The 21,647-nt window shown below is 52.0% G+C and overlaps 5 protein-coding genes across 5 annotated transcripts; 2 read left to right on the top strand and 3 right to left on the bottom strand.

The window, feature by feature from the left end:
- Window positions 1-2,551: 2,551 nt before the first annotated feature.
- Window positions 2,552-2,963, bottom strand: BDZ83DRAFT_48530 (uncharacterized protein). Its single transcript, XM_060503283.1, has one exon. It carries the CDS (start codon window positions 2,853-2,855, stop codon window positions 2,643-2,645), a length of 213 nt encoding a protein of 70 aa, XP_060369307.1. The 5' UTR covers window positions 2,856-2,963; the 3' UTR covers window positions 2,552-2,642.
- A 1,274-nt stretch (window positions 2,964-4,237) lies between these two features.
- On the bottom strand, window positions 4,238-5,843 carry BDZ83DRAFT_568892 (uncharacterized protein; the record flags this gene model as incomplete). The annotated part of the gene is made up of 5 exons (XM_060504130.1): window positions 4,238-4,570; window positions 4,623-5,173; window positions 5,243-5,430; window positions 5,485-5,651; window positions 5,721-5,843. 5 exons carry the CDS (start codon window positions 5,841-5,843, stop codon window positions 4,238-4,240), a joined length of 1,362 nt encoding a protein of 453 aa, XP_060369308.1.
- Window positions 5,844-8,024: 2,181 nt separating this feature from the next.
- On the top strand, window positions 8,025-9,437 carry BDZ83DRAFT_568867 (major facilitator superfamily domain-containing protein; the record flags this gene model as incomplete). The annotated part of the gene is made up of 4 exons (XM_060504125.1): window positions 8,025-8,373; window positions 8,440-8,786; window positions 8,821-8,912; window positions 8,987-9,437. Coding segments are annotated over 4 exons (1,239 nt in total), but the record flags the coding sequence as incomplete, so codon positions are not given.
- A 6,378-nt stretch (window positions 9,438-15,815) lies between these two features.
- On the bottom strand, window positions 15,816-18,427 carry BDZ83DRAFT_568639 (exocyst complex component Sec10; the record flags this gene model as incomplete). The annotated part of the gene is made up of 2 exons (XM_060504098.1): window positions 15,816-18,172; window positions 18,232-18,427. 2 exons carry the CDS (start codon window positions 18,425-18,427, stop codon window positions 15,816-15,818), a joined length of 2,553 nt encoding a protein of 850 aa, XP_060369310.1.
- Window positions 18,428-19,391: 964 nt separating this feature from the next.
- On the top strand, window positions 19,392-21,215 carry BDZ83DRAFT_748370 (uncharacterized protein; the record flags this gene model as incomplete). The annotated part of the gene is made up of 2 exons (XM_060513603.1): window positions 19,392-19,972; window positions 20,027-21,215. 2 exons carry the CDS (start codon window positions 19,392-19,394, stop codon window positions 21,213-21,215), a joined length of 1,770 nt encoding a protein of 589 aa, XP_060369311.1.
- Window positions 21,216-21,647: the final 432 nt, after the last annotated feature.

A 21,647-nucleotide genomic window follows, 5' to 3' on the forward strand; every position in this document is an offset into this window, starting at 1 on the left:
TCGCAGATCTTATGGCTCTGGCTCATCCAAAAGGGGACATGGCCAGCAGGCTGAGCAGCAAACCGGACGAACCGTTGAAAAAGCCCCACGCATGAGGTGGAAGTGGGAATATACCAAATGGGATAGCATAAAGTTGCTGGAGCCCACTGGTATGCAACTTTGAACCGCGAATCCTTCACGATCAGGGAGACAAAGAAGAACTCCACGCCCATTACGACGCCGATTCCCGAAACAGTGGAGGCCCGTGATTGGCTTTTATGCAGCTACGAGCATCCCCTCGCGTTCCAGCTCTCTGGAGACAAGACTTATCTCGAGTATCGTCAATCTTTGCACATCATCGTCATCGGTGCAAAACCCTACGGTGCTTCTCACGATCCTAGCTAGCATTTCGAGATGAGCAGAGAAGGTCCAGGGTAGTCGAGAGCTTAATTTGGAGGGTTTCTTACAACAATTATCGAGCAGGTTTCCTCTTCGTTGAAACACCAATTTACAGCCTGGCTCCGGGTTCATAAAGGCCACGCACGACTCGGATTGTGAAGATTGGCGGGGGCCCTCCGGCCGAGAACGAGTCAACATCACCCTGTCCATCATCAATTTGACTCCTTTTTCTTCCCGTTTCTGGAAGTCTTTTTCTTCCTCTGCCTGCAGCCATGGCCCCCGTACGAGTACGGATTTATATGCTTTCTCCATATATCGTCTCTCGGGTCCATCCTTTGACAAACACGTTGTCGCTTCGTCCGTGATCACGAAACATACAAATAATCGAAACATCGCTTTATTCCTCGCCCATGTTTCCGCGCGCAAGAGGGAGCCGAAAAACCCGATGTGGGCCACATTACTGTCCTCATCCCAGCTCTCTTCCTCTTCCTAGGCTCCTCCACAGCGCTAGACCCCCAGAGAATCGCGGGACCTATTCGCTTCCTAGGTTCTCCGTTTCAGCATCTAATTGTCGATAATTGGGTTACTAGGTTGTTCGTAGGTCATCATCGACCGGAGCCTCATCTCTCCATGGCCTCCCTCGGTCCCTGCAGAAATCCTTAGCGTGAAGGGAAAACGAGAGGCGAGTCTGGACCTTGGCGACGAAAGAAACGCTTGACCGCTTTCGTGGTCGAAGCCTGTCTGTTCATCAACTGTTGATACAACGACAGAAGAATTGACAGAGATTCGCAATGTCCACACCGCAGGTTCGGCATCCTCCAGAATACCCACTGATGATCATGTCAACTCATCTGATCGATTGGCACTCGATTCAAAGAGAAACGATTTCCCTTCCCCTCCCTCGTTGCCCACCCGTTCCGCTATTTTCTCCAACTTCGGGTCTCCCGCACCGACGGAATGCCCGAGGGGAGGAGGGCCTCACCGCATGCCTCGCTTGTCGATGAAGCCCGAAAAACAAGCAAACATGCCCTCGCTGGCAAAGCAGGGTCCTTCAAGCAGGGTCTTCTGCACAACTTGAATGATGTCCTTCTTTACTGGCCCGGGGGTGGTCGAGGGAAGGGGGCTTCCTTGGTGTGTGTGCGTGAGTCTGTGCAGGCAGGCCTTTCGAAACCCAGCAAACTGCTTCCCTCTACACGGCTTCTTCCCTGCCTCTAGACGAGTGTTTCTTTGCTTCTTCACACCTGCTACGCGCATGCGGCATGTCTCGCGACTCTGACAGAAAAGCAATTGCGTAACGGGTGCCACTCTTCACCGCTGACTTTCTTTCTTCCCTTGGCCGTCCCGTCAAACTTCAAAGTTTGTCGTTTGGGTTCGTCCTCACGAGTGGAAATCCGTCTTTGTGCGAGAGTGCCGTCCGCCCACACAAAGTTCTTTGCCATGCCGCCTCGACGCGGAAGAAGACTCGTACACGAATATAATTAGCGCTTGAGTCGTACACGTCTCTATCCTCTGTACTCCGTACTCTCCTGTCACCTTTGGGAGAGAAGGCAATCAACGGCGAGTCATTGTGATGTTTGGTCGTACGAGGGCTTGAGCGCAGCTTCAGCCTTTTTCTTCAAAACAAGCTTCTCTCCGTTCCTAAAAGGGGCATCTTTCGTTCGAAAAGGGCAATTGCTCCTCTTTCCTGTGGATTCGGAATATTGAAGTCAAAAAGTGCCCGGTGATCAGATGGATTGAATGGTAACCTAAAGGAGCCTGAGGAGGAGGTGAAGTTATCGACGAAACTGAGTCAAGTTTCAACGTGGCTTGTCGTCTTCCTCATTGCCAAAGCCACTGCCACTCTCCAGCGAAAACGGTCGGGATCTTTTCTGCTTCCCTCCTCCTTCTTAGCTCGCCGCCACGCGCCGATATTGCCTTCTTCGTCTTTCAAGATGCATGCGACTGGTCCAATTCGCTCAACGGCCGAGTTCCCGCCTAAATTGATGCAGCCAGAGAGAGAGAGAGAGAGAGTCTAGAAACTGACAAAGATCCAACGGCCGTTGCTCTCGGCAAATCGGCAAAAAAAAAAAATACCATTCGCTGCGCTCGATTGTGCTCACAATGCTAGAGTCCCAGAACGGTGGCGTGCATGTTCGTGCCAAACTCCATCCCACGAGTATAGTACTTTGTGCAACGGCCCTCTCCCATGCCCATCGCCATTATGAACAGAGCTGGCGGCTTCCAGAACTATGCCAATGCAACCTCGCTAAGGGAAAAAGAGAACACTATGAGTGAAGACGGAGAAAAGCCAATCTTAACCTCATCTTAGCTAAAACCCCCCGCCTTTTCTCATAGCCTCCAGGAATGTTACACCAGACATGGAACACAAATCTTTTTTGGGGGGGCCATTGGCGAACCACGGAAACTAATCTTCTGGGAAACGAGAAGACGGAAATAAACGTCAGGTGAGTGAGAAAAAGCCCCGAGAGGAACCTCATCTCGCGGTTCCCTCCAGGCTCCTCAAGCTCTTTCAGACTTGCGAGCTCGGTGGGCAGGGTGGGCAATCCCACGCGTCGCGACCAAACAGTACTATCCGTAAGACAACCCCGGCCGACCTACGAAATTGAATTATTACTCCGTTCACTTTGACTCTGATACCGGGCCCAGTAAGATGGAGGAGGAGCTGCACGTCATTCGTTGACGTTGTCTTTGTATGTCTCTCAGTCTGTCACCGTGTTGGCTGCTCTTGTGTGTTAGGAATGCAGCCGGAGAGGGGGTGACATGCCAGCAGGCTATTTCGTTGGCTATACTTCGTACGCAAGCAGCAAACAAATCGAAGGTGTCTACTAGGATATTGAAAGACAGCCTCATTCTGCAGAGGTGTATTAAAAGTCCTCAAGACATGGGAATGTCGCGGTACGCTATAGTAGTTACGTAGTACCACTTCTCGAACATGACTATTATTTCTTCCGCCGCTCCCTTCTATGAGCAATGAGGAATATCTCCGAACAAAAGAAAGCTGAGTTCCAGGCTGCTGTGCCCGTCTTTCCTGCTCTTCTATCCATCTGATATGAAGTCGCAACACTTTACCCCTCTTTCATCACACCGGTTACCCATCATGGCAATGAGGCTGCAAGACAAACCAACAGCATATGCTCAACGTCGAATTGGGAAATCCCACCTTGGCATCCTTCAGCCGCCAAACAACAGCTTAGACTGAGAGGGTGTGAGACCCCTGACAAGCAAACAAAAAATCTTTCCCATCTCTCTCCAGACACTGTGTCCGGGTCAGTTCAGGTCATCCTTCAGGAACGCATGATTTGACTGTCATCGCACCGGGCCGTTCCATTCTACACAGGAGCAAAACGTCCGCATGGAACGATATCAAGGTTTCACAACATGAGACTATCAGATCAGCTCTGGGCACTCTGCTCTTTATATATAGGCATATGAGATAGCTCGAACTTCGTCCATCAGGAAAGCTTTCCACCTTTCCATAATCATCATAGTACTGCCCAACCGCCAACATCCGTCTCTCGTCACACACGGTGATCACACTGGCCTTACATAAGCCCACACGCGGTCTGCAACCAATCCTCGGCTGCTTTGTAACGACGACCAACGGCGGCAGTTACCAGCCATGCAGTTCACGGCCAGAACGGCCATTAGGTCTGATGCCAGGGTTTGATACGCTGTATCAACAAGGATGGGCGCCTTAAATCCCGCCAGGCTGTTGACAAGGCCCCTCATCCTATCCCGTATATGCCACCCCTTTTCCACTTGTAAGATGTCGTTGCCGGGCTGATAGAGATTCTAGATGGCCGGCATGTCCAGAGTTCCGGAAGTTATGTTAGGCCGACTCGCAGAGTCTAGACCGGACTCAACCAGTGTGTCGGGACGCCCCATACAGAAGATCGGTTGGTTGGGTCTCGAGAAGAAAGTCGATGGGGTCGTGGTACTCATACACCTTGTTGTCCTTGTCACGACCCGTCACTGCAGGTGCCACATACGTTGATATACCCGTCTTGCGGTCGTACGATCTATGAGTGCTTGCCAAGCGCTTGCCACCACCTCCAGGGAGATCCACTACAAACTGCGGCATCACGAAACCAGCAATCGAACCCCTGATCTTAGACTCCAAGTCGAGAATCGTTTGCAGAGGCGTTCGCAAGTGCTCCACCATTTTGACCATGTCACACTGATAGACATAGTACTAGTCCCGTCAGTGCTGCACAACAGGCATCTCAGGGAGGGGGTTACCGTACCGGGAGGATGTTGTTATTCGCCAACTTACGGATGAGCATTGACATGGTGCCTACATCATCGTTGATCCCGCGGAGCAGCACGGTCTGGTTCCGTACCACGACCCCGGCTGCGAATAGCTTCTGGCTGGCCTCCTCACTGACCCAGGAGATCTCATTGGGGTGGTTGAAGTGGGTGTGGAGCGCCACCGCTTTGCCAGCCCTCCTCGCCTTGTTGGACACAGAGACAAGGGCATCAACCCAAGTATCGTTGGGATCAAGAATCCGAGTCGGGCAAACGGCAAGTCCCTTTGAGGCAAACCGGAAGCGACGTATGTTGGGCATCGAGATCAGTCTGTCACCAATCAGTTCGATTTGGTGAGGCGCCAAGTAGTAAGAGTCGCCTCCAGAGACTACAATGTCCTGCAGATCCGGTGTATTCTCGATGTACTGGAACACCTTCTCCCATCTGGCAAGGATGGGCTTGAATGAATGCTTGTCGACGGTTTCGGTGTTGGCACCTACTGCGTAGGATCGAGTGCAGAACATGCAATATGTCGGACAGACGGACACAGCTTCGGAAAGATGATGTTAGCCAATACATCGAGGGTCGTGCTTGGCATATGTATGTTGGTTGAGCTTACGGAGAAATAAAGCCTTGTCTGGGTACCGATGGACGAGACCAGGGACTGGTGAATCGGCCTCCTCGTGCAGAGAATCAAGCGTCAGTCGCGGATGATCCGGTACCATCGAAGACTGAGTCGGGATGAACTGGCGAAAGATGGGATCGTTGCGAGGGTCAGTCCAGTCGATACGACTGAGAACATACGGGCTGTGGCAACTCGAATTAGCACCTCCACCTGATATCGACTAATATGCAACCCACGTAAGCCGAACAGACATGGTTGCCTTCTTGATTCCTGCGAGGACGTCGTTGACAAGCTTGTTTCGAGGCTCCATCTCACTGCTGGAACCACGGACAGGGATGTTCTCGGGCAAGGTCGCATCAAGAAAGCCTCGCAGCTTCGGAAGTCTTTCGACCATGTTTCTACTCTGCACATGTGGGTGGTGTCAGAATGCAATAGGAAACTCAATTGAGAAGGGAGAGACCCGTCAACTTACGCTCCAACGATAACTCAGGAAGTCCTCTGTGGATATGTCTTGCCACCATGGGATCTTGCGCCAGAACTCGTCCCGTCTGCCTCGGTCTGATGTTGATACGTCTGCAACATGATCATGGTACATCGGTTCCTCGACAACCGCTTCAGAGGCCGCGGCTTGAGCTGCTTGCAAACGAGATGGAGTGGCAATCCAGCGAGCTCCTTGGCCACGCTGTGTTGCCCGGATAAAACGAGTTGCTGCCCGAACCGGCATACGAAACGACAACATTGCTGTGCTAAGGTTTTCCCAGCCTTGGGGGCACGTTGGGCAGCCAAAGCTCCAGGGAACGGTCGCCGTTCCGTGGGCGTTGCGGAAATCTTCGGCCGTGCCTAGTAGAGAGCCGTAACGAGACAGTTGAAGTGACCTAGGCTTGGCCAATGTGCGGGTTGTCACCGCCAGCGTCTTGTCGTATGACTACGGTCAGCACGAGAGATTGTCGAATAGTGCGTTGGTGGGAGCTCGATGCAGCGAGTCGGAATTGACAGATGGAAAAAGGTATTGTAATCATCAGATAAGAAATCTCTGAGAGATATCCCGATGCAGGACGGGATGAAGGAGGGGGAGGTAGTGGAGGTGTTGCCATATTTCACTCCTGCAAGAACTGTTTCGCCATATGGCCAGATTGGAAAGAACAGAGGGTGTTTCGATCTACCGCCGTCCATAACCGTTGGTGAAGAACCAACAGTGTGGCAGGGGGCGGAAGGCATACACCAAGATCAGCCTTCAGCAAACAGGTTACACGGAGAATTTTCCTTCAACGGAATGAGTATCTACCAGCTCAACGCAAAGTCACGGCGAGATCTTCCTTCTTTTGATGAACTTCCTGTTCAGCCAACTGAAGGCGACTTGGAAGGTAGGTACTGTACTTAGGAGTAAGCAGCCTGTTTGCTATGACTTCTCAGAAAGCGCAACATAAGCTCGTCTTGTGTAACCTTCCTCTACTTCGCCATAACTCGGGGTATCTTTTACTAACGGCTTTTATTCCGGTGACTAGGAAGTTGCTTCGCAGGGTGGCAGTCCAGCTGTGCGTTCAGTCACAGTAGCTCGAGGCATAATGGCGGCAACCCCTTACTACACTTCCCCGCGGCGCTTGAGGCGAAATGTGCCACCACAACCTTGCATTGTTGCCACGTCTCGCGCAAGTGATATGACGATGAAATCACGCTTATAAACGCATTCATCTGAGCAATGTCCAAATCGAGCTGCATTTGCATATATCCTGGCTTAGTCCACTCTCCCTCATCGTCAAACGCTGACTTCCTATTAGCTACCGAGTGTCTGGTCACGCATGCTAGTCCTTTGTCTAGCATCTCACCTCCGAGAAAAATCCCTCGAGAGCCAGTGGTTGGGGCCCTAGAAACTCTCCACAAACCCAAGACAATACAATGCCGGCTGAGCTTCTGTTGTTGCACACCGACTTCCGTATATCATACACCCGAAACGAATGTCCTGGCCAAGTACACCAGGCTATGATATTGGCCTTTGTCAAACAGCATAAGTCCAGTCACTATGCATGGGATAAACCAACAACCTCTCTCAACGGGTCAAGGCTAAGTCTCCTGTGATACTTCTAAAGTACAACGAACGTTCGGTTGGACCAAGTGTGGACCCTTGCCAGCGCTTCCCGCTGATCTAACCTTGGAGTTGCCGGACTTACGCCAACAGCAAATTGCATTCCCAAGCTTGGTCTGAGTAAAATCAAGTGGAAAGTGTCCAGGGATTGTCCGTAGCTGTGTTGGTTTACAGCTTACAAAGAAAGAGCTGGCACGACCGAGTATAGTGTTAAAGAAGCCCGCTACCCTTGATCCAACCTTCATGAAGTTTATGTGCTAGACTGGTGTATCTACTGTTGTCATCTCTCTCTGAAGAAAAACAGAAAAGGACCATCAGATATTATCAAGTACCTATCACAGCCATGGCCACGTCTAGACCAAGTCAGCTCGATCAGCGTACAGCATCAGTGTCTCAGGTAGCGGCCAGCCCAAACATGGATGTCGAGGAAACCACACGCTCTAAGGCGTGTGGCATGCCGTCACTCCGCCATAAAACAGGCATAGGGCATGTTCATGGACCCCTCAGCTCTCTTCCTTGCTTCTTCTAGCGGACCTGACTGACCTGACTTACGTCCATTTGTGCAGACTGCCGCCGCTACGACCCGTTTCTCACTCCAGCCCCGCTGCCATAATCCGCCGCCCGACGTTGCCCCAGACTCAGCAGCCTTCGGCGGTACATCATGCCTCTAACGACCAGGTCAAGGTGCTATCAAGAGAGCCCGTAGACGGTGGATGGAGGGCTTGGTCCGTTCTCATAGGATCAACGGCGTTCATGATCCCGACGTTCGGTCTAATGACGACCGTGGGCATCTTTCAGGTCTATTGGAAGGAAAACCAGCTTGCTACGTGGTCTAACACGGACATATCCTGGATTATATCCATCTTTGGGTTTCTATCTGTTCTACTCTGCGGCCCCTTTGGCATCCTGTTCGACACGTTCGGGCCCCGATGGCTCGTGACCCCCGCAACAATTGTGTACAGCGCAGCCTTCCTGGGCGTCGCCTTCAGCAGTCAGTACTGGCAATTCATGGTCTGCTTCTGTGCTGCCGGTATAGGTGCAGGTAGGTTCTTTGTCCATCCCGGGCAAAGCGTAACTGTCAAGAATTATCCTAACGTTACGGACGTAGCGGCTTTGACCACCACTGCGCTAGCCGTTATTAATCATTGGTTTGACGACAAGAAGGGACTGGCCATGGGCATTTGCACCATGGGTGGAGGACTGGGTGGCGTGATCTTCTCCGTGGTGCTTCGGTTCACCACCAAGAACTTCGAGTGGACGATGGCAAGCCTCATCCACTTTGCCATAATTTGCGCCTTTTTATCCCTCGGGTGCGCGTTGACGAGGCCCAGAGTACTCAAGGCTCGCAAAGGAAAGATGTGGGACTTTGCCTGCTTCAGGCGTTGGAAGTTTGTCCTCTTCACCTTCAGCGTATGCGGTATGGCAGTTGTACCACACCAACTTCATCAAGCATCAGTAGCCCTAATGCAATGTGATGGCAGGCTTCGAGTTGGTGCTGTTCGTAGCGTGGGGTCTCCTGCCCACGTATGCCAGAATAGTCAAGCTCGGCGATGTATTCTACTTGACCCTTGTCTTCAGTGTGTAAGTTCACCCACCCCTTGATCACCGTGGGATCTCAGAGCCGGCGCTTGGTTCTTCAGCTCATGCTTTCTCAGGGGGTCTTCCTTCGGCAGGATCGTCCCTGGATATTTCACCGATAAAATAGGCCCTTTCAATGTGACTATACTCATGACAATATTCACAGAGGCGGTCATGCTTGTGTTGTGGCTAGCGTTCGGAGACACTTCCGCGCCTATGCTCTATGCCGTCGCCTTTTGTCTTGGATTCGGTACCGGTAGCTTTGTGTCGACGGCTGCTACATGTCTTGGACGACTCTGCGACCCGCAAGACAGTGGTACATACATCGGCTGCTGCTATGCTGTTGTGAGTCTGGCAACCTTGGTCGGCAACCCAGCCAGTCAGGCTGTTCTAAGGAACGGTGAGGGCAGCCGCCCTCGCTTGATGATTGCCTTTCTTGCGATAGTCCTCGCAATGGCGCTCGTAAGCTGCTGCTTTGTCCGGTGGTTGTGTTTGAAACGCAGCTGGAAATGGTTGGCAAAGGTGTGATTCGAAAAAAAAGTTGACACCAAACATCCGACCACGAGCACGAGGACCGAAAATTCCTTTCTTATTTATAACTGGAGTCGGCAAGGATCCCCTCAGACTGACGATGGAGGATGACTGGGTAGACCGGCAGTCTTGGCTATCCCGGTGAGGCACTGTTCCAACGTGGTTGGCTGACGACAGCGTTGACTATCTGGTTAAAGGAGCGCCTCATGCAGCCCTCGTCGAAAATGACTTGCAGGATCGGACCAAAGGTTGCAGCACGATGACCGCCCAACGCAAAGCGGTTACGAGATCGTATGATAACAGAAGAGTGAAGCTGGTCAGAGCGAACGGAATGACATACACCGCAACTTGAACTGTTTTTGGACGCTTTCACGTTTTACTCCCTTAGCAACCTTGAATTCATATACTTACTTACCTTGTTTGACCCAAGGGGTTTAGCCAAACTTTCACACCATAGGAATGTTTTCTCGAATCATGTTCGCAGGAATGGCTTGATAGTACATTAGGCCCAAGCCTGGCGGCCTCCCCTGCCTGTCATCAAGTTATCCGGCCGGCAACGGTACAGTGCCTTTCTTGATATACTTACCGTGATGACCATTTCGTCTACATGGATCGAAGATCTGAGTATGCAAGTTATCAGACGTGCGTATCTACAATCCCACGGGGAAAGTGTCCGGAATTTCCGCCACGCCTTCCAAGGCCAAGGAGACATGGTACAGCCAACTGGGTTCGGCGGGCCAAGACCGGGTATAAGCCAGCTTACCCCATTTTGGCACAGCTTGGCCACTGAACAACTATCATTAGGGACTTTGTGAGCGTCGTGGATGAGTGCGGCGAGGAGTTGAATTGGCTGTGGGCGATTAAGGCTGCTGGTCGATACAAAGGGTAAGATTTCCAGTGGAACGAGTGGATTCCATTACAGTAGAGAACGCCCTACTGGGCAAATCGCTTGTGATTCCAACTAAAGCCGAAACTGTAGCTCGAGGTACAACTAGCAGACTTTGGGAAGTCCCGTTGGCATGGCTCTTGGGATGAGTGGCTCTTGGGATGAGTGGCTCTTGGGATGAGCCTTGGCCAGTCGTGGTCTGCTAGGGAGACCGCGAGACGAGGTCCCGATCAAGAAATCCGGTACAATCAGACTCGCAACCACTCAAAGTTATCCAAAGGGAAGTTGACGCGACTACAGATCCAGACTAAGGTGAGACTAAGGTAGGCTTCACCAGCAACCGGGGTTTGAGTAAGACTATCGAAACGATTCGGCCAGTCGCGAGAAAACTGTCCCGCCTTTAAGTGAATAGGGTGGGAGAGAAGGATGTTGTGAGGGCATGGGAAGACCCAGGGGTGGCAGACTAGTGAGGGTGAACCCAGTCGCCGACACGGGGTTTTCCGTTGTTGAGTTGAGGAGCCCATGTCGGAGTCGGCAGCCTTTGACAATGAAAATACAGATACGTTTCGAAGACGTCAACGCCGACTCCTTATTAACGTTGCCATTCCTGGGCATTTTTCCCAAAAAGAAAGCAGATCGTCACTGCTACGTTCCCGTTCGGGCGCTTATTTCCCTGCCCGCTGCGCTGCGAGCCTGTGAGGTGGGACATACGACCCATCCGTTCTCCGTACGTTGTGTAACATTGTACGACGTGGCAAGTTGTGGGGGATCAATGGACGAGACATAGGTCATATATTCGTACCGTCAACAGGCAGACGTATGAAGGCAGAATTTGCACTTCGCCGCTTACATCACAACGAAGTGGATCACGGAGAAGGCTACTGGCCGTCAGTTGATGTTCCATTGGGATAACACTGGGCAGGCTTGTAATAGGAAGTTCGGTGAGCGGTCCGAGTCATTGTTGTAGGTATGTCTTATACGAAAAAAGAGCTGTCGGTGGGATAATACATAGGGGGGGCTGGCTCGAGATTGGGATTGACGAAAGGAACACAGGGGCACGAGGCGTTCGGGCGAGGCCAGATCCGCGAGACGCGGTTCCTCTGCAAACGGCCAAGCCACACCCGTTGGAATGGAAGGAAAAGCAATCCCAGGGCTTTGCACCGGTTCGATTTTTTTATCCCGTCAAGGCGGTGGTTTCGGCGCGGCCCGTTAGCCCAAGTTTTGGGGAGGGGGAAACGACGTGATCGGCTGTCTTTGTTATTCTGGATCAGAAATGTCACGATTGAGAAACTAGTCGAAACCTTAAACAGCGGTCGACGTTTTGACTCTAACGCTCCGTCATGACATTTCTGTTTCTATTTGGGATAATTGTGTATTGCGGTAAGGGAGAGCGCCACTTTGCTATGCCGGATTCGCTTCGATATGGAGACTTGAGCGTCCAAGCTCGAAGACATACGGAATTCCGTCCTCTGGCCCCCCCCCCTTGGAAGGTGGACAAATACCTGTTGCTTATCTCGCGTGCCAAGGCGAGATGAATGTCTGATTTGAAGTGTAAACTTACAAGGGGGCAGAAGAGCCGAGACGGTGACGCAGAGGTTAACGAATCGGGAAGACCTGGTCGAAGCCCCTATTATGAATATGAGATGTGAGCACCACATAGGCCCGGGGAAGATCTCGGAGGGTCCTCGGTGTGCTCTCCCGCCCACGAAGATGGGACACGTTTTCTTGGTCTCACTACGTGCTCACCGTCAAACTGCGTCCTGCAGGCCAGAGACATCCATCAGATCAGGTCGGCGGGCGGGCGCCGACGTGACATCTCGAGCATCGTAGCGCGACTTCTGTAGTCTAGCCCCGGAGATCATGGTCATTGTTTCGGCCGTAAGGGCCCTGGAGAAGTTCGAGAGTGTTGTAATAGCGTTCAAGGGTGGTCGAGAGCTAGACCAAAACCATCTTGACCGAGGGAGGAGACAAACAAGGCCCGAGAAAGCCCTGTGGGGGTCGCTCAGCTACCACGTTCAGGTCGCTACGAACCGCGGCATTTGCTATACACGGATGTTTCACCGGGCAGCTGCTTATGGACACATCCGCGTGTAAGGATAGCTACATATAGTGTGCCTCCTCCATCACTAATCGCGGCCAGAGGCTCTGCAACAATGTGTAGGAAGGGCCACTGCCATGCTCGAGTGCCTTTGCCGAAAAATGTTTCTCCGCCTTGTGGAACTGTTTCCTTCCGTTTACTTGTCTCTGTCAGAATCAATCTTTACTGAGTCGTCGGGATGGATGTGGAGGGTGCTACTGGCACAAAGGAACGCAGCTATATTGGTCTACATTCCCCGCGATGGATGCCTATCACGTCTTAAGTTCAAACCAACCCACCGGGCAGAGCGACAATGCTAGCGCAATACGACCGAAATCCTGTTCCTCTCCACGGGGTACATGAAAGAAAGCAATCACGATGCTCGTCATTTGTGGTCTCCCAGGACGCGCGCTGGAGGCATGCCCCCTGAAGTGCTCTGCTGTGTGCCTGGGTTCCGCCACCACCCAAGGCGGCCAAAATGAGGGGTTCGAACTGAACTATCCAATACACAGGAGGAGCACCGGACGGATCTTCTGCAAAGTCATCATTAGAATCTGGACGTGTGCGTTACCACCCCTGTAATACCGCCTGTCATAATCATGACACTTGTCGGCTCGGTGAGCATAGTCACGGCGCCCTTCTCATCACTGGCCGTGCCCCCGGTTTACTCTTGACAGGAAACGAGAAGAGCTGGAAATGCCATGCTTGAACTATCCCGTCCCCAGAACCGTTATGTCCGTTGGACACGACTCTCATTAGTGAAGCCAAGTGAAAAGGAAACAGTGAAGGATCTTCTTCAGAGGGGCCAGTTCTCCGCTAAACGGGTCTGCTGTGCGACAGCAAGGATCAAGTTCCCTCCCGAAGCTCTTTCCCTTTCGCAAAAATGCCGAGACTGTCTCTCTCGAACATGTTCTGGGTGTGTTACACATGGTCCCGAGTCTCTGGGTAAGGCCCGTGGGATGTTTGGCTTCGTTTGTGAACCTTCAACCTCACGAGGCAAGAAGCCTCTGAGTTGAACAGACAGGGCTTTCGCACCACGACCTATCTGAAGTTGACTTCTTGTGCATCATAGCTTGCAGTCGTTTCTCGTCGTTATGGAAGTTGGCCAGCGCTGCATTTACACTACCACCTAGCATCTGGAAGGTACGTAGAACGCCTCCTTCTATCCGCACAACCCGGGGTTTTACAACACCGATCCTCCTTTGACATTATATATCCGCAGCATATATTCGCGAGGTAATCTCGGGTGTAAGCAGTGCCGTATGTACCTTTCGTGATACTGGACGTTTGTGTACCTTATGGTAACGCTTAGGTGACCGCTCACCCAACCGACTGAAAGGCAGTTGCCTCTCTGACTCTTAGCATCCTGCCCTGATTCAAACACACTAGAGCCACGCTTCGTTGTTGTTTAGCTCCTTCTTCAACATATTTCCCATGTTCCGTCAGCAGCCAAAGGAGGTATCTCATATGACATACGAACACGGAGCTTTCACTAGGTCATACATGGGTTCCTGCTCGAGTAAGGCCTGCCCGACCCTCCGCTAGCCCCTTCAAAGACCTCCTCAGGCTGAGATTGACACTTGCCGAACGAGTAGCCAGGCACCCCTTTAGCTTTCCCATACCCTGAAACGGCTCCCCTACAACTAAACTATCTACTTCGTTCACGCCCCGAAACAGCTCTCCCATATGCTCTCTATGTTTCTCAACCCAAATTCTCAGGATGCTACATTGGATTCTTCGGACTCCGAAAGAGGTCCTTTAATTACCAAACCGGAACCCCGGATCGTTGGAGTAGATTCTCAAACTCTTGTACCAGAGAACTGTCAGTCAAAGCTTCACTATAAACGAGCCGCTACTCCTTAAACTCGCCAACAGTGTCCTCAAGCGTAGTCATGAACTATGACACGGTGATTAGCAGTAGAAATGACGCTACCTCCGACGTGGTAATTGGAGACATCGACTCTCTGACGGGGTGATTGCAAAGGATTTAGGCTGCGCCAGTCAGACGGCCACTTTCAGATGTACGTAGACGACTAGGCCTGATCTCAGAGTAAGCATCGACTTTCCAATCCCTATAGGCACCTGCGAAGTTCATCACAGCATTGCTCCGATTACTAGCTGCCCGTCTACCGTCTGCAAATGGCGATCGCCCATGGGCTCCAGCCTCCAAGTACCAGGGGGACCGGGCTGACGGTCACACAAAGCCTGTGTTGGGTAAATTATCAAGTTAGTAGTCAATGTGGGTGAATGATGAGCTATGGAATTTTATTTCCAGGCTATGGAACTCAACGTCGCCACGAAGTCACCATGAAGAAGGATACTATCAATCCACTGGAGATACTCGCGGGTTGTCTACGCTTAAGATTTATTCGATCTCTACGACACGTTGCATCGTGACACTATAAGCGGCCCTATAGACGACCTCCAGAGTTGAGACAACTGAACATAAGGTAGTGAACTTCTGTTTGACGTCGTCAGGGTCCAAAGATCTCCTTCTTCCCCTGAAACTTACTCTGGCCCGGGATACTAACCACCTAGCCTCGGGCCGGGGGGAAGCCTTACGAGCCCCCCACAGACGGCCAGTACTTTGCAAAGATCCCCCCGATTCTATGACATGTTCCCAAATAACGACTGAATTTTGTGAGATATCCCCGGTTCTTGCAGCGAATCCAAGGCAGATAATGTTTCTTTCGCCTTTGGGATACAAATTTCTTCTAGCTGCGGTACGAAACTCAAGCTTCCCCCCCTGCGATACTCTCAAAGAAACCATCGTCAACCCAAATCGACAACATCAATAGGCACCACACGTTCCACGATACACCATCGTCAAAAAGACCGTTGTAAACCCAAACGGCCCAAAAAAAAGACGCCACACCGTTGGCGCTTACGGCCGTAGACTCCTGTCCGTGTGTGGGCGCAAAGGTTAAAAGTCGCAAGTGCGACGACGCCGTCGAAGTCTCGAGACGACGCTAAACTCTGGCCTGATGGCAGCATATTGGTCACTTAACGACAGAGAAAAAAAGGTCCGCCAAAATCCAGACGCTTAGCTCGACTAACGATACTCTTAGACTCTTCCTGGCCCCAAACTAACAACGGAGAATTGTTTGTCAATTCCTTAGCTTGACTAACGGGTATCTCCGTAAGATCGGGCAGGTTGTCATGGCGCGCGCGCTTGCGAGATCTCGCTGCTTTTTCCACAGTCGGCGATGCTTGCGCTCGCCCTCCCGAGTCTGTAGGTATGTGACCTCGGACCGGCGGCTGGTGACAACAAGTCAAAGTCGTTCAGCAGGGCTTGTGCACATTAAAACCTGGTATCATATTCGATCATTAATAAGACAGTACATGCGTCAATCTCCCCAACTACCCCGGCAATGCCCCTTTTCCCAAACCTTGACCACTAACCCCCTATTTCTCAAAGCCCGGCCAATACACTCTGGATGCCAACGCTATTGGCATCGTCGCGACGCTGCACAAATGCCTTGAAGTCGGCCTTGGTAAGCTTCTTGCCCTGGCCAGAGGGGCCCGCCGCGAGCGTGCGAGACTTTTCCCTCAGCGCCTCGGGTCCGATAATGAATAGGGAGCCAATATCAGTGAGAAGCTCGGCCGAGGTTTCTACATCCGGTGCGAGCGACCACTCCTTGAGAGTGGAAGAGTACTTGGACAGATCCTGCGCAACCATCAGTCCGCCCGTAGCATTGACCTGGAACTTTTTGAAGTGGTCAAAGAGCAGAGCCAGGACAGCGAGTGCGACCTCGGAGCTCCAGACCTCCAAATTTTGGCCGTCCACAGCCTGGGCGGCGTGCTTGGAGACGCGAGAGAGGAACTGGCTCATTTGTAAGCACGTGGGCGTCTGAAGTGAATCCAGATCCGCATCGCGAGGACGGAAGTCAAACTTCTTCTGACTAGAGAGGGAGCGCGTGACCCAGTTAGTAACGACATCGATGGAGCTGCGCATCACGGCGTTGGTCTTGCGCTCAATGCCGTCAATAGCGGATTTGGTCTGCGTGGACATGCTGCGGCGGACTGTCGTGTTGGATTCGGCTAGCTTGATGAGCACAGTAGTAATGAAGCGTTCCATGATGCTAGTGATGGTCACTGCGGGACGGATCGAGGGGAGGTAGCTCAGGTCAGGTTCCGACTTGATATTTTCCTGAGAAGTCGCCTGGTCAAGTGCGGCGTCCAGGGCCGTCTCTACATAGACACGACCCATTGTTGTGAGTAAAAGGTTTAGAAGAACGTTGACGTCCTTCGGTGTGTCGGCAGGGGAACCGAGTTCAAGGGTTCTCCGGACGGATTCCGCGAGCCACTTCATCATTCTCTTGGCGTTTGCTATGCTCAGAATACCGTCTTCTTCTGATACCTCAACGTCGTTTTTGTTGTCGTTATTGTCTTGAATTCCTGCAACACGAAGCATCATAGCCTTCTGAGTGGCTGTCAACTCAGAGGAGTCGAGGCGCTCGAGGTATGCATCCTTGGCTGACGACAGCATTTGTGAACTCTGTTGTGCAAGTGAGGCCATGAAGCCGGTCGGTGCCTTCTTTCTCTTGGAGTGGTATGTTGTGAATTTGAAGAGCAACGAGTTGTACGTTTCCTCAAGACTCTTTCTCTCTCGGTCGATGTACGAGTTACCAACAAGGTAAGGAACGAAAAGTTCCTCCATCTGCTGGTCCAGTGTCTGGGAGATTTGGGGGGAAGCTGGTTCCGGATGTTCGGTAAGGCCGTGTGATTTGAGATCTTCGATCAAAGAACTGATGTATGTCCTCGATGAGTGCAGCGATCTGAGGAATGCCAAGGAAGAGATTTCGTTGGCCTTGTCGAGCACCATCTCGAGCCTTTGTTGGACGGACTGCTGGAACACTCGCTGAATGAATTTGATCAAAACAGTCTCGTAAAAGGGGAAGGCGCGCTTGATGATGAAGGACTCCTCCTGCATAACGAGTTTGACCTCGTCGACAAGAGATTGCAGGCTGGCTTCGACGCCAGGTGGCTCAGAATCGGGATCTGCAATCTGTTCCCATGTGTCGCCGTCCAACATAACTTCATCCGAAATCAATTGGTCTCTGTCGATGAAGAACTGGTGCTGATTGACAAAGGTCGCGATGACGCTAGAGCCGCCGTTGAAGTCGTATAGGACCTTGGAGCACTCCATCATGTCGTCGAAGTTTTGGCGTCGATAGCTGCTGTTGAACTGCTTAAGAAGCTCCTGCTCCAAAGACTCGGAGAACTTCTCGAGTAGTTCTCTTGTGTTGTGCACACGATTCGTTCCCGTGACGCCGTTCGTAACGCCGTTTCCTCGGAACCCGTTTGTACCATTCGTCTGACCCCAAGAGGTCGGGTCTAGCCGCTGACTGATGCGCATGAGCTGTCGAGAGATTACTGCGCATCGGACCTTGTTCTCTGCTCCTCCCTGCCTCTGGATCTCCTCTAATGACGTGAGCTGGCCCGTCTCGCTAACCTCGATCCAGCATTGAATGAGGAAGTTGGCATCCTGGGCTCGCCTGCGTTTTCTGTCCAGCTCTTCCAGCTTCTCTCCAATCTGCACAGCAATATTACCGCCTGCTTCTTGTCTCGCACTTCTGTCGCCGTTCGTCGCGGATTGGTTTAATGATAAATCGAGTGCTTCGAAGGAGGCCATGGACTGGTCGAGCTTTCGACCGAGGGTATCGAGTGTTTGATCATGCTGGGCTTCGGCCCTTCGTACATTGGACTGGAGTTCCGATTCCTTCTCCTGGAGTTCTTCGGACAACGATCCAAGCTGCGACAGCGCATCTGTAGAGAGGGGTTAGTGAGGAAAGCACGGTACGAAGAAGGGAAGGAGGTTGCCATACTCTCAAAGGTGCGAATGAGTGGCTTGGGGTCAAAGGCAGGCTGCGATGGACCTGATCGACGGTTCGCAGGAACGGCATTCTCGGCAAGAGTGTCAACGAATTCGCGGACCACGAAGTCCTGGTTCGAGAAGTCCTCGAGTGTGAAGCTGGGCCCTTGAGGGAACAGGGACTTGGCCCCAGAGGGGGCCCGTTCCATGGCGGCGGTCGGGCGGAGAGCGAATTTACTGGTGCAGATTAAATCGAATGGCAATGTGCTACATGGCTCTGAAGTCTTGATATCGTGTAATCGGATTGTCGTCGGCAGCTTGTCGTCCAATGTGCGGTGTCGTCGTCGAGGTTGTGTTTCGGGAGCACGGGTATCCGCGTTGCTGCTCCCAGCGAGTGACGAACTGTCTGTCCCTTGCTTGAGCTTGGACCACTGCAAGTCACTGCCCCGCCTGTGTTGGTCTGTGTGTACTTGATCTCGACGGTGTCACGTGATGGGAGTTACCACTAACAACGGTGATCTGAAGGGTCCTTTCTTTAGATGTTCAAACGAACAATTCAACGAGACTCCCCGAGCTAGTTCCTCCCACCGGCTGATCAGGCACATCTACGGATGTATCCCGAGGCAGAGAAAGCATGCCTAATAAGAACATCAACCCTCAATATTCTGGGGAGCTAATACTCTCCTTAACGCAGGACCTCAATTAGTTGCAAGCTGGAAAACATCTGAGTTGATTGCTTCGGCTCTCGTGGTTCTGTTGGAGGCTTCCATATACTCAACCACGGCTTTGATGTACCTTGTGATACTCCAAAAACTCACTGCCGACTAGGTGCTGTCCAACAATTGCCCTCTCAAGATAACTTGATACGAGACCCTTTGCAGGATTGAAATGCCCAGCATTTTGGACAGCTCACTCCCGTCTTTGAGAGGCTCAGAGGCAACTACTAAGATACAGATGGGCTTCTCCTCCGCGCAACGTTGCTCTCTAACTGCTTGCCAAGAAAGCAACGGGCAGACATAGGCAGCAGGTGGAGCCCTGTCTAATAGTTCGCCCTTAGTCTCATCGCATAGACGTATAAGTCTCCCACGACATCTTCACATCCTTAGCTTCGACAGCATCATCTTCTTTCTTCCTCATTCACATACGTAATTTGATCCTCACTCTTCAGTCGCCATGGCCGTGGAACACAAGCCAGCCGAGGAGACAGACCGCCTTAGTCTCCTGCCAGCAGAGCTCCTCGTAGACATTATTGAGCATGTAGACGTCGCTTCTCACCTGAACTTTGCCTGCACCTGCAAGAAGATCGCCAAGTGTTCAGCCGGAGTTCTTCGCCGTCACAGAGAAACCCATGATAAGTACGGCGTCATCTCAGACCTCCAGCCGGCAACTGTACCCACATTGTTGCGCAATGTTGTCATGCACAAGGACCCGTGGATCACATGGCACATGGGCTCACTAGAGATATGGGGTAGCCGAAGATTTTGGGAAGACTGGCGGCCGTTCAATCTCGTCTTGCTTTGGCCGCGAGAACGTTTTGACAAAGATGCGCAGCCGTTGGAGTGGCCGTTGGAAGATAAAGAGCGGGCGGAGTACATGCGGCTTTTTGAAGATATATTTCATCCGGATTTCGACGATACGTGTGTGGCCGAACAACAAGTCGAAGAGGGTAACGACGGCATCCTCGAAATCTTACTCATGGCTTTATGCCCTCACTTGAGTAGTGTGAAATACATTCTGGGCGACGAGGGCACCAGGTGAGCTTGGACCTGGAATCTGTACATGGCTACGTTTTAACGCATCTGGCTTAGAGATTACAGCCTCAAATGGCTCACTTCGCTCATCGAAATGAGTCACCTTGTCGGATCATGGGCACCAGAGCTACGTGCTCTTCGTGAGCTCTCCGTCGGAGTGCGCTCCGGAACTTGGCTAGACTGCGAATATGGAATCAATCATCGCCCCGATCTCCTAGCAAGTATACTTAGGCTCCCCAGCATCGATACCGTTTACTGCCATGGCCTCTACGATTGGGATGGCGATCGTATCAATGACTTGGCCCGCGGCCTGTCACGCGGCTGCTCAAGCGTACAGCACCTATTCATCGACGGGGCAGGGTTTTTGAGTGCAGGATTCTGCTCAGACCTCCTCAACGCCCCTCGCTCCCTCAAAACCCTCTGCCTCCGCGGCAACGTCAGACGTGATCAGGACTTCTGGGACGAAATCGACAGATTTTTGCTCAATGCCCGTAACGCCCAGGCTGAATCTCTTGAGAGTTTCATGCTTTATGGAGCGTGGGGGATGCGAACTGCTCGCAAATCCGGCTGCGAGCTGTATCACCTCCATTTGCTCGAACTCAACACCTTTCCACACCTTCGGCATGTCTGGCTCGACAACGCCGACCTTTTTCAGCAGGCGGACAGCTACGACATGTACACGATACCACAGCTATGGCAAACACCCGCTGAAGCAGCGCTCGAGTGGATTATCTCCCGCCTCCCTGCGGCGATGGAGGTTCTCTTCCTGGGTAACTCGGCGGAGCAAAGTAACCCAGAAAAGACAGAGAATCTCCTCATCAGTCTTCTCCAGTCGGATAGGTTCTCAGATTTAAAGGCACTTTTCATCGAGGACAACGTGGTCCGACGAGACCGGTGCGACCGGGCGCGTTGCTCCAAGCATAAGCCGCCCAACAACCATTACTTCCAGCGCCTCATAGCCGTTGGTGAGAAGCGCGGAGTCGACGTGAACTGTACGGCTAGCGGGCCCAGGAAGAGGTTTCACGACGACAAGGATATCGGGTTCCCTGCTGGCCCGGAATATGCGGCCGCGCTGAAGTCTTTGCCCTTGGACTCCTCAATCGATGATTCTGGCGCGCGAGAGTTCAATGTGTTTGGAGGTGAGTGGCAGCTCAAAGGGTGCGGTAACTGTGGCGAGTGCGAGAAGTGTTTCCAGGCGTACTCCGAAGAGAGTTGGAAGACGAGAGGGAAAGGATTCGAGACATGAATGAAAGATTGGGCTACATGCTCAAGTATGTTGTCTCTCAATTATCTGTCCTTGGGTGTGTAATCATAGTCTCTGTGATCTGGTCAGCCATCATCCATGCCCATTTCGTTCAGGCGCTCGATGAAGCTCTCGATTCATCGTTGCAGAGATGGGGATTTCTTATCGTCTCTCAACATAGCCCTTGCAAACGTCAATACGCTCTACATTTTACCCCCGGCCACTTAGTCTGACTGTCCTCTGCATATTCCTTTTAGAAAAGCCCTCTAAAACGTTCAGAAAGAGGTTCGTCCGAGTTTGGTCATGGCATTATCAAACCGATCTGGCGGTTTCAAGATTCTGTCTCCGCGGACTCATCTGTCTGGCCCCAAGTTGACGCCAGAGGTCTCATTGCCTGCTCGATTAGCTTTTCTCAGATGATCATATTATATTTAT

Source organism: Colletotrichum acutatum (assembly GCF_030867785.1).
Source record: "Colletotrichum acutatum strain CBS 112980 chromosome Unknown BDZ83scaffold_12, whole genome shotgun sequence".
Lineage (NCBI taxonomy): Eukaryota > Fungi > Ascomycota > Sordariomycetes > Glomerellales > Glomerellaceae > Colletotrichum > Colletotrichum acutatum.